At 42.3% G+C, this 13,031-nt stretch overlaps 1 protein-coding gene across 2 annotated transcripts in view; it reads right to left on the bottom strand.

Moving 5' to 3' along the window:
* Positions 1 to 8,793: 8,793 nt before the first annotated feature.
* STAMBP (STAM binding protein) overlaps positions 8,794 to 13,031 on the bottom strand; it is a 50,446-nt gene continuing 46,208 nt past the window's right edge. For both annotated transcript variants that reach the window (XM_082255947.1, XM_082255946.1), the window contains exon 10: positions 8,794 to 9,636. In XM_082255947.1, coding sequence (XP_082112073.1) covers positions 9,580 to 9,636 — 57 coding nt within the window. In that variant the 3' untranslated portion in view covers positions 8,794 to 9,579. The remainder of the gene's footprint in view (positions 9,637 to 13,031) is intronic.

Raw genomic sequence — 13,031 nt, 5'->3', positions numbered from 1 at the left:
GCCTTTAGAACTGCCTTAATCCTTTGTGGCATAGATTTAACAAGGTGTTGGAAACATTCCTGAGAGATTATGGTCCATATTGATGTAGCACTGCCCCCTTGAGGGCTGCTGGATTTCTCCCCTTTCAGGTTCCCCTGGGTTACCGATGGCAACTGCATGCAGAATCTTACCACGTTACGTTCCTGGCTCAGTCAATGAACAGTCTAGGGGTTGTCGTTTTTGTTGTTTTATTTTAGATGGGAATGGGAGAAGGGATGAGTGGGATACTCCAACACTTGAACTATTCACAATACTGAGGACTTCTATCTGAGAATAACTAGATGAATCTGAAGTAATGTTCTTTAACACTTATCTTCAGGGTACTCGCCTCGTACCCCCTTTCTATCTGCCAGCTGACACCCATCCTCTGACTACTCTACTCTGGAGTGGCCCCCTTCCTGGTCAGGCCCTTAGACACAATCCCCTGTACTCATGATACTGCTTTCCAGTGTCTCAACTCCTCCTAGTCAGCTCTCCTGGACCTCTGGGTTCAGCTCCTCACTTCTGGCTCACCAGGCCAACTAAACACGAAAGAAGAGGAGAAAAAAAGGGACTCACCTCAAAAGGGTCAACTAAGGACACTGAAATTATGGTGAAATACACTTTATTGAAAAATGACACAAAATATATTGAGTGAACTCCCAGTACAAACCACAAGCTTATATAAAAAACATTATTAAAAACAGAGACAGGGGGTTGCTGCAGCGACCAAGCATATTTGAAAAATTGTGCAGGAAAGTTATTTCATCATTGGGGAATCATACAGTCCCAGGTAATTATTGCACTTCATAGATGGCTTGATTATTGAACAAACAGGGATCCTTAGGACATCCAAGATCAGTCCGGAATGAATAGACAGAGTTCAATTTGTTCAAGGCAACAATTTGATTTGATTCCGCGATGCATCACAATTACTGCCCAATGTCCATGCCCAGCCCACTGGTTTTCAAAAAGGTGAAAGTATCAGCGCGACTATGTGTGGAATCGCACACTAGTATACAATATAATACTCGCAGCAGCTATATCAAAATGTGTGAATCACTGCACATAGAAGGATCATAAATGAATAGAAAGATACTGCGCTACTAACATAAATGATTTTCAAAATAAGCAAAAAGTGTGCAAATGTTGCAAATATGTGCTGAATGTGCTAGTACAGTCCTGATGTGAGAAGTACTAGATCAAAGGGTATAAAACCAGCAGTGCAGTGATTCTATTGTGTATAGATCACCCTGCAACAATATTTTATAATATGATTATACCAAGTGCATACAAATATCAATAAATAATGTGCAATATATAAAGTGCAAATATATATATATATATATATATATATATATATATATATATATATATATATATATATATATATACCACTTAGCAGCAGTAATAAATATTAATCATAATCTAAAGTGCATAAGTGTGTAAACAATATCACTTGCAAATAACAAATCAGTCCTTTTGTTTCCTGTGCTATGCCTTACACCAGTCCATGCACATTTCCAGGCATGCAGAAGAATATTGGTGGTGGGAACCTCTCATCACCAAATACACCCCGTGAAGAAGGTGGGGGCTTATCGGATTAAATATACACTTGAGACTTGTTGCAAATAAACCATCAGCTGCATACAGGAAGACTCCAGGACTTAGGGTCCACTGCAAATAGCGTCCTTTGCATCAACGCCTCCTACACAGCTTATGGCAAACACAAGGGACTCCACATAGCGTAATTCGTTCAAAACTTTTATTAAAACAATACCAGTTTAAAAAACATCAGCGACTTCTAAATGTTTGGACCGCATACTGTCCGCTATATATTCTTTTACCGCCTGTCTGATGTTTACTTTCCTAACACAGTTACAGTCCGGCAATCAGCAGGCGGATGGACTTGGCGTGCATGTCACTCTGGATTAGGGACTCACTCAATATAAGATAGAAGTGCGAAAAGTAGTGCAAATTGGCAAAAATAAATCACAATATATAATACAGTGCAAATGACATAGAAAACGTCTAGGGATAATAATATCAGTAATAGAGGTTTTCTATGTCACTTGCACTGTATTATATATTGTGATTTATTTTTGCCAATTTGCCCTACTTTTCGCACCTTTTATACCCTTTGATCTAGTACTTTTCACATCAGGACTGTACTAGCACATTCAGCACATATTTGCAAAATTAGTGTCAGTGACTTAGTTTCAGGGACACTTCCAGTGTGTAAGGGTTAATGTAAACTGATGCCTGAGTGATTACCTTATTATCTCCGGTATTTTCATATTTTCATCGTCAGTCTCTAGGCAGGTGGGAGGGGAGGAGGAGGAGATCGGCAGGCCAGAGGGCATGTGACTGTGACAGAGATGTAAAGACCAGAGATGATAAGGTAAAATCAGGCATCAGTTTACATTAACCCTTACACACTGGAAGGGTGCCCTGAAACGGAGTCACTGACACTAATTTGTTTTAACTTTTGAGTGCACAGGCAGTCGGGCTGTACTTGGAGAGGCGGGGGTGGGGGGAGCTGGGATGACGTCATCCACGCATCGATGCGGCCGGTCCTCAGCATCGGATTCGAATCGTTCAAGGCCACATCACAATTATTTTCAACACACCTACTGCTCACCAGCCAAAGACCCGAGCATGTGTCCCTGGCTTTTATACCACACCCCACAATGCACTGAGACAACCAGTCTGTGCCAAACACTGGAGCTGTATCAAAGCGTGTGTGCCCATTGGTCAGGCTTCCTCCACTGTCCAATGTGCCTCCCCATTGGGTCAGTGGGGACACTCCCCAGACCCCATGAATCACACACTGAGCACATTGAGCAGACCTAACACAGATCCTGCTCTCTGTTAAGCAGAGAGGAATATAGAATTTATCTGCTGCTCCTCTGACAGGCAGACAGAGCCAAAAACTATACTCACTCTCTAGCACCTATCTAGGAGGGTGCTACATTGACATGAAAGCATCACGCAGTTGCTGTAGATTTGTCAGGTGCACACCCATGATGCAAATCTCCCATTCCACCACATCCCAAATGTGCTCTATTGTATTGAGATCTGGTGAGTGTGGAGGCCATTGGAGTACAGTGAACTCCTTGTCATGTTCAAAATACCAGTGGTGAGATGATTTGGGACATGGTGCATCACCCTGCTGGAAGGAGCCATCAGAAGATGGGTACACTGTAGTCATAAAGGGATGGACATGGTCAGCAACAATACTCAGGTAGGCCCTGGCATTTAAACGATGCTTAACTGGTACTAAGGGGCCCAAAATGTGATAAGAAAATATCACCCACACATTTATACTACCACCACCAGCCTTTCTGTTGATACAAGGCAGGATGGATCCATGCTTTCATGATGTTTATGCCAAATTCTGACCCTACCATCTGCATGTCGCAGCTGAAATTAGTCAGACCAGGCAACATTTTTTTCCCAACCTTGTATTGTCCAATTTTGGTGAGCCTGTGCAAATTGCAGCCTCAGTTTTCTGTTCTTAGTTGAAAGGAGGGGCGCCCAGTGTGGTCTTCTGCTGCTGTAGCTAATCTGCTTCAAGGTTTGATGTATTGTACGTTCAGAGATGGTATTCTGCATACCTTGGTTGTAACGGGTGCTTATTTGAGTTACTGTTGCCTTTCTCTAATCTTGACCCAGTCTGCCCATTCTCCTCTAACATCGACAAGGCATTTTTGTTAAACTATTCTCTATAAACAGTAGAGGAGAGGTGGTTGTGTGAGAAAATTTCAGTAGATCTGAGTATTTAAAAAAAAAAAAAACTACTGACCAGCCCATCTGGCACCATTAACCATGCCATGTATAAAGTCACTTAAGGCCCCTTTCACGAAGCGATTTCACAGCGATCCAATCAGATCCGCCTGTCAGTTTTTTAGGCGGATCTGATCGGATCCCCCATGCATCCCTATGGGGCAGTGGATGTCCGCTGACACCCACTGCCATCCGCACGGATGGAAACCCTATTTTCCATCCATCCAGGGAATCGGATCGTATGAGAGCAGGCAGGCAGTCTGCTGTCATCCGATTCCCCCATAGAGATGCATGGGGCTCTGACACCTCAATCTCCGCACACAGAGCAGAGAGGGAGAGGTCACCTTCAGTGGGGATCTGTGTATCGATCCCCCTGCTGAGCAGCACAGATCCACCTACGGAGGCGGACCGTGTGAAAGAGCCCTAAAAAGGAGAAATACCGCCAAAGCTCGTTGGGCTGTACTTCTATTGATCACAGGGAGTGCAGATCGATTTGCACACCTGTGATCCGTGTTCAGCAGAGAGCAGGCTGAAGTCCACTCTCTGCTGACCTCACAGAAGTCAGTCCAGGCTCCGCTTTATCACAACCATGGAGTCAGGATCTATCAGATCCCTGGACCAACACCCAGCTCAGCCTCTCAGAGAGCTGCTGAGAGGCTGAATCAGTGCTTGCAGTTCAAATAAACACTATATTACCAAAATTATTGGGACGCCTGCCTTTACATCCTTATGAACGTTAATGGCAGCCCAGTCTTCGTCCATAGGGTTCAATAGTGAACAATTTATTATTGAATCAACTTTTCTGGGAAGGCTTTCTACAAGGTTTAAGAGTATCTATGGGAATGTTTGACCATTCTTCCTGAAGCACATTGGGAAGGCCTGGGTTGCAGTCAGTACTCTAATTCATCCCAAAGGTGTTCTATCGAGTTGAGGTCAGGACTCTGTGCAGGCCAGTCAAGTTCCTCCACCCCAAACTCGCTCATCCATGTCTTCATGAACCTGGTTTTGTGTACTGCTGCGTAGGCATGTTGAACAAGGGCCAACCCCAAACTGTTCCCACAAGTTGGGAGCATGAAATTGTCCAAACTGTTTTGGTATGCTGACACCTTAAGAGTTCTCTTTACTGGAATTAGGCGGGCCAGGCCAACCCCCACACCATAATCCCCCCTCCACCAAATTATTTGGACCAGTGCAAAGCAAGGTCCATAAAGACATGGCTGAGCAAGTTTGGGGTGGAGGAACTTGACTGGTCTGCACAGAGTCCTGACCTCAAAAGAACACCTTTGGGATGAATTAGAGTGGAGACTGCGAGCCAGGCCTTCTCTCCAACATCACTGCCTGACCTCACAAATGCGCTTTCTGGAAGAATGGTCAAACATTCCCATAGCCCACCCTCCTAAACCTTGTGGACAACCTTCCCAGAAGAGTTGAATCTGTTATAGGCTGCAAAGGGTGGGCCAACTCGATATTGAACCCTAAAGACAAAGACTGGGATGTGATTTAAGGTCATGTGGGTGTACTTTTGGTAATATAGTATAGTAATATAGTGCATAAGTAGTGCTCAAAAAATGAGCAAGGAAAATGTCCAAATAAAGATGAAACAAAGCCTGTCTCCCAGAAAAAGTAAACATCCACCATATGTGTGAAAGAGCTACAGAGCAGCAGAAGACTATGACCCTCTGGTTAGGAGCAGGAATAGTAAGCATATATAAATTCGTGAGGCCTAATCGTGCCTTTAGGCAGCTGTCAGATTCCCAGTATTGAGAACTCTAAGTCACTTCATCGAGTTTCTCCCTCATACACATGGTATTATATACAGGAGAAAGTGGACCCGCACTTTTCAATACAGGTTTGATGTGAATAAAAGTATTGCACTTCCATAAATCGCCAGGATAAAAGCAATGAGCATCAAACATCGGCTGGCATCAGAACAGGAAACAGATAGTACATACGGACATCAATGCGTAGACCAAGCATTCAAACAGAACTGCAAGCCCTTCTATATATGGACTATTAGTTAATGCTTGTTTATTATAAGATTATATATATATTTTGCACCCTTCTATTACTTGATAGCTGGAATTTCTGGTCTTTGCTATACTGATTGGCAATACTGTTTCCTATATACTGTACGTCTTTCAGGGTCGTTTGTTCAAAACTCTCCTACGGTTATGAGTAGCGGTGTTTTGAGCTGTACTTTGTTCAATAAGTGATTTCTTGCTCATCTGTTCTGCATGCCGATTTTTTTTTCCACTTAGACCTGGTTCACACCAGTGAGATTTGTCATGTGACTCGCATAGACTTCTGTTAAATGACGTCGCAAGCTGCAAGGACATCAGAAGAGGAAGTCGCACTTAGCTGCGGCTTTGAAATCACGCTAAAGTAGCACGATTTTAACCACTTCCTGCCTGTCATTGCAAAATGACGGCCGGGAAGTTGCTCTATCTTGACTGGCCATCATATTACGTCCAGCATGATAGAACGCTCTGCGTGCCCCCCGGGGGACACGCAGAGCGGCGATCGGTGGTGCGGTGTGTTACTGTGACTCACCGCATCTCCGATCCCAGTAAAGAGCCTAATGACGTAGGCTCTTTATAGTGAAGATGTGGGGTGGTGAGTGGCGCTGCCAGAAAATACCTACTAGATGGGAGGAATTCCACACTAAGATCTCAAAACAAAATTAAATGTATACGTTTATAAATAAAGGCTGCTGCCTACTATAGATAGTGGGCTCTTTACCATGTGATTGGCTGTGTCCAATCACAGCTGGTCATATAGTAAATAGGAAGTGGCTTTGATCGGCTTTCCTCAGTTCGTGCCTGACAGGGGGGGGGGGGGGGGTAGTCTGTGCTGGTAATCAGAGCATTGATTACCTGTGCAGACCCTTGGGGGATGCCACCAGAGATTTCCCACCCATTGCAACCAGGGATGCCAATCAGGGCTCAGGGACCCTTTCAGTGCCCTCCTCAGAGCTGCCCATCACTGCCATCTATCAGTGCCCATTATTGCCCATCAGAGCTGCCCACCAGTGCCCATTATTGCTGCCTATTATTGCTGCCCATCATTGCCGCCCACCAGTGCCCATTATTGCAGAAAAAAAAAACGTATCTATTTCCAAAATTTTATAACAAACAAAATATTATTATTATTTTTTTTTTTTCAAACTTTTCGGTCTTTTTTTATTTGTGTAGCAAAAAAGAAAAAACCTTGCGGTGATAAAATACCACCAAAAGAAAGCTCCATTTGTGGGGAAAAAAATTACACATTTGGTTTAGGTACACAGTGTTGCATGACCAATTGTCATTCAAAATGCAACAGCGCTAAAAAGCTGAAAATTGGCCTGGGCAGGAAGGGGGTGAAAGTGCCCTGTATTGAAGTGGTTAAAGCCACACTGATATGAACCAGGGCTTAGAGTGACATGGATAAAGTTTTTGTAAAAAAAATAAACAAATCATGCTCTGCAGGGGTTAAAATAAAACCAGCTTCTCCTGCAATACTGCAACCTCTGAGAGCCCCCTACAGACTCAACACTCTGCTCTCATCCATGTTAAAAGATGTCCAGCTTTATCCAACCCACTTCCAGTGTGGGTGAGTCATCACACAGAAGAGTGCTGCAATGAATTGGGGAGAGGTGGGAGGGGGGGTGTCATCTTCATTATGTGTAGACATTCTTTGGAGCCTTCAGAACATGCAACATGTGAAGGGACCAAAGACTGCAGGATTTAACTGCTTGCCGACCGCCGCAAGTAGATTTACTGCGGCGGTCAGCCCCTGCCAGGCAGAGTGACGTTAATTAACGTCACTAGCCTGGGAGGGTCTGGGGAGCGAGCGCGCGCCCACGGAGGCGCGCTCCCGCTCCCGCGCGGTCACGCACCCCCCCGCGCGTCTGACCAGCGGACCCGATGTCCGCCGGCCACTCGGCGATCGTCGGGGGAAGAGGGAGAATGTCAGGCAGCTTGTGTAAACAAGCTGCCTGTCATTCTCCTCGCTGTAAAGACACTGATTACACGGATCTAGTATGTAGATCCGTTGATCAGTGTCCTTACAGCTAGAGCCACAGCCAATCACAGTAAGAATCACGCCCCTAGGGACACACACAGCCCCTCCCTCCCAAATAAAGTTAACCCCTTCACTGCCAGTGTATTTTTACAGTAACAGTGCATATGTATAGCACTGATTACTGTAGAAATGTCACTGGTAACCCCAAAAGTGTCAAAAATGTCAGTCAAGGGTCCGATCTGTCCGCCGCAATGTCGCAGTCCCGCAAAAAAAAAAAAATCGCAGATCGCCGCCATTACGTGTTAAAAAAAAAACAACAAAAATGACAAAAATCTTTCCCTTTGTTAGTAAACGCGATAACTTTTGCGCAAACCAATCAAAATACGCTTTTTGCGATTTTTTTTACCAAACATAGGTAGGATAAAACAAATTGGCCAAAAATGTTAAAAAATTTTGATTTTTACATTTTTTTGGGGGGAATTTCATATAAAAAAATGTGAAAAATATTGCTATTTTTGCAAAATTGTCGCTCTTTTTTTGTTTATAGCGCGTGATCAAAAAAATCGCACAGGTGATCAAATACCACCAAAAGAAAGCTCTGTTTGTGGGAAAAAAAGGATGCCAAATTCGTTTAGGTACAGCGTCGCACAACCGCGCAATTGTCCGTTAAAGTCACGCAGTGCCGAATCGCAAAATACCCCCTGGTCTTTTAGCAGGAAAATCCTCCGGGGCTTAAGTGGTTAAGGTATACAGGTTGTGAATTGAGGATAACAAAACATTTGAAGCTGAAGTTAGGCTTTAAATATTCTTCATCAATTTTCATAATGTACTGGAAACATGTGAAACTAAAACCCGATTGGTACAGGTAACTTTGGCCTGTTATCTGATAGATGCCAAAACTCCCCGATATTGTCATTTAGTCTCCAGCTGGACACTATTTATCACACCACATCCATCAGTGCAAGTTATATGACAATAATAAATACACTCAGAGCATTGAAAATATTTAATGCTGCTAGAAAATAAATGTTATACAGTATTATTTTTCTTTTTATCAACAGAGATATATTCTGGTATTTTTTTTAGGAAAGGGATCAAATAAATTAAAGTATGTACAAATTTTACTATTACTAAAATAACATCTCAGAGCCAAACGTCGATAGCTTGAAATCAAAACTCTTGCTGAAAAGTCAACTGAAGCCATGGTATAAAAATGTTTGTATAATTCAGTAGGATCATCAACAGCCCCAAAATGACTATGAAAAAAGGAACTCGTTGCACATTGTAGCACCAAAATGAGTCATATGCTGTCATAGATTTTCAAAGAGGAAAAGAAAAAACTCAACCAAGCATCTTAGGCCTTATTTAAAAAATCAAGGAACAATATACAGAAAGCAGCTCCCCACAGCAACCAACCAGAAACAAGCTTCCAATGATTTGTATAATTGAAGTTGTTGGAAGATGCATTCTGCATACCGCTGATCTTTGTACCTTATTATTAAACAAGCCTATTCATAATGCAAGCTGGTTTCATAGTTACAGTGCAGCCCAGAACATGGGGTAAAGCCATTTCTACTTCATGAAGTTGGGAGAGCATTCTAGGAAGCATAAGCTAGTTCTGAATGGCCACAATCTCCATAGTGTAGACAAATACATTGTCTCTTCTAGTACACTTCATCTCTTCAAATAGCTCTTTACAGAGTTTAATGGCAATCTGGCAAGTCAGGTGTTACGCAGTGTGAAAGGGAGTGTTATTTGGCATACACTTGACAGAGATTATCGCAGGTCCATGACAACGACATCCAGGTCACTGATTGTAGTGTGGCTGGTGGTCTGTAGGGAGAGACAAATATTATGGTGGCAGAAAATGTTAAAGCCAAACTCAAGGCACATATAAAAGACACAAATTATTGCAGCTCTGTAATCATGCATAAATCATTACATGTATTTTTCGATGCAAGTCAGTGCCTGAATATAACCTGGTATCAGCCTCTTGCAGTCCCTGCACAGCAGAGCTAGAGTGTGAGGGGAAGGGTCAGAACAAGGAACCAAATAATTATGTGCTTACAAGAAGCATACTCATAGGAAGGGAAAGCAGAATGACAGAGTGGTGAGCTCATCACTGTGCTGCTTCTTCCTTTCACTGTCCAGTCACAGACTACAGCAGACCCATAATGACCTGGGCTCAGGGGAAACACGTTGACTGATGGTGGGACTTTTAAGGCAAGTAAAAGTTTTTCGAAATACTTTTACTTGCCTTAAAAGTCCCACCCAACTTGGCTTGAGGTACCAACCCACAGATACAAACCTTTCAGGGACGACGGCAAAACCCACACCTTTCTAGGCTAATAGTGATCAAAAACTTTATAGGACGTTGACTGATGGTAGCAATCAGACAGAGGACATCTAGTACAAGAAAAAAGTGATCAAAGTAATATCTAGACTGAAAGTAAATTGCACCAGCAGCTGTTTTTTTTTTTTTTGTTATATCCTTTAATGGGCTATTTATTTTTATCTTGCCATTTTTCCCTGCAGTTCTGCTATAGAGTTGAAATAAAGATAGTTGGTGAAAGTGAGCTTTGGCCATAATCTGCAAGTATGCATAGCATACCTGCAACTATTTAACTCACCTACCTCCCTCAGTGATGTCCTCCAGCGATGGGAAGTCCAGGTACCTGTCACCACTTTGTCCCCTGCTATCGTCTCTGCTGCCAAATTCTCTGGGTGCCATAGCAATCCTCCACAGTGTGAGAGGTCACTAATGATGAAACTCCCCTTACGTGCACACAGGAGTTTTCACTCCAGGCATCTGGCCCATTCTAGGCTAAAAGTGTACCCTGCATGGTGTATGAGCTGTCAAAAATCTCCATCTCCTGGTATGCGACACCATATATGAACTCTCTATAGTAAAGTGCTGCAGATGGCATGAATGCTTTTTATACAAATAATAACAACAATAACCACAGCAAAAATATGAATGGCATTTGAGATGCTTTAAAGCCCAATTAAAAAGAGCTATAACTGACTCCGCAGGGGACAGATCAGACCTCCACAGAGAGATCACCACTTCCACACGAAAACAGTGCTAGCAGGGGACAGGCTTTTATATTCAGGCTGTGGCTGCTTTCCAAAGTGAACTGTAAAACATTGTGTTTGTTTGGTTTTGATTCTTTTGGAAAGTATTAAGCAAATTTAAGCTAAAGTTTCAATTGGGCTTTATTCATGTGTGTAATACTAGGTTTTTATTTTGGCTTGTATGGAGAAATAAAAACAAAGCACAAACATATCTCAAACACACCCAATTAAATAACTGGGCAAAGGCTTATGCAAGCTGCCACCCACTTAAGGCCGGGTTCACACATTTGTGGCCTCAGGTTTTGTGCCTAGGGTCTGCTGCATCCCTGTTCATATTAGGTTAGAATGTTTGCCTGAATTTGCACCTGAATCGAACTCAAAGATGCACAGGACCCTTTTTAAATGTGGACCATGGCCGGCCTGGACCTGTGTAAACTGGCTCCATTGCGAGCTGGTCACACTCGGCTGTCAAGCAAATTGGATGCAGGGAATCACACATCCAATTCGCATGTTTATGAACCCAGCCTAATGGTTTTAGTTAAGTTTACCATCAGTTAATTTTTGCTGCTGTAATAGAAACACCACCTTTTGATAGATCGCCGATTAACCACTTCCCGCAAACCTAAGTACCTGTACGTCAGCTTGAAGTAGTGGTTGTACCGGGGTGATGCCTGCAGCGTCACCCTGTTTTTTTTTTTTTTTTTAAAGCCGGTGGTCAGCTTTCTGGAGATAACAACCAATGTGGCTCAGCAGCTGCTTGGCCATTATCCCAGGGAGCAGGAGGGGACAAATGCTTTGATCAGGTCTCCGATCATGTAACCTGGAAGCGTTACATGATTGGGAGAAGAAAGAAGGAGGAAGAAGAAGAAGAAAGAAGGAGGAAAGAAGAAGAAGAAGAAGAAAGAAGGAGGAAAGAAGAAGAAGAAGAAAGAAGGAGGAAAGAAGAAGAAGAAGAAAGAAGGAGGAAAGAAGAAGAAGAAGAAAGAAGGAGGAAAGAAGAAGAAGAAGAAAGAAGGAGGAAAGAAGAAGAAGAAGAAAGAAGGAGGAAAGAAGAAGAAGAAGAAAGAAGGAGGAAAGAAGAAGAAGAAAGAAGGAGGAAAGAAGAAGAAGAAAGAAGGAGGAAAGAAGAAGAAGAAAGAAGGAGGAAAGAAGAAGAAGAAAGAAGGAGGAAAGAAGAAGAAGAAAGAAGGAGGAAAGAAGAAGAAGAAAGAAGGAGGAAAGAAGAAGAAAGAAGGAGGAAAGAAGGAGGAAAGAAGAAGAAAGAAGAAGAAAGAAGGAGAAAGAAGGAGAAAGAAGGAGAAAGAAGAAGAAAGAAGGAGAAAGAAGAAGAAAGAAGAAGAAAGAAGAAGAAAGAAGAAGAAAGAAGAAGAAAGAAGAACTGGCAGTATTCAAAAATGCAGATTTCGGCATTTTGAATACTTTGAAGTGCATTGGAGGGGTCTGGGGTCTTTTAGACTCTAGATCCCTCCATAAAGAGTACCAGTCACTGCCTATTACTGTCACAAGGAATGTTTACATTCCTTGTGACAGCAATAAAAGCGATCAGATTATTATTTTTTTTTTTAAAGTGTTAAATAAAAGTAAATAGAAAAAAAATACAATTTTTTAAAGCGCCCCCGTCACCGTGAGCTCGCGCACCAAAGAAAACGCATACGCAAGTCGTGCTCACAAATGAAAATGGTGTTCAAATCACACATGTGAGGTATCGCTGCGATTGTCAGAGCGAGAGCAATAATTATAGCAAAATAACTCCTCTAATTTAAAACTGGTAAAAATTTTAAAGTTTCGCCTATGGAGATTTTTAAGCAACGTAGTTTGTCGCGATTCCACGAGTGTGCGTAATTTTAAACCATAACAAGTTAGGTATCTATTTACTCAGCGTAACATCTTTCACAATACACAAAAAAAAAAAAAAAAAATGAGCTAACTTCACGGTTTCATTTTATTTAAATTCAATAAAGTGTATTTCTTCCAGAAAAATTGAGTTTGAAAGACCGCTGCGCAAATACCACATGACAAAAACATTTTTGGGAAACGACCGCCATTTTGTTCTACAGAGTCTTTGCTATGAGATTATATATATATATATATATATATATATATATATATATATATATATATATATATAATGTTTGGGGGTTCCAAGTAATTTT

The sequence above is a fragment of the Pelophylax lessonae genome (assembly GCF_965119305.1).
Source record: "Pelophylax lessonae genome assembly, chromosome: 4".
NCBI lineage: Eukaryota > Metazoa > Chordata > Amphibia > Anura > Ranidae > Pelophylax > Pelophylax lessonae.
This window is presented reverse-complemented; position numbering and strand designations above follow the sequence as displayed.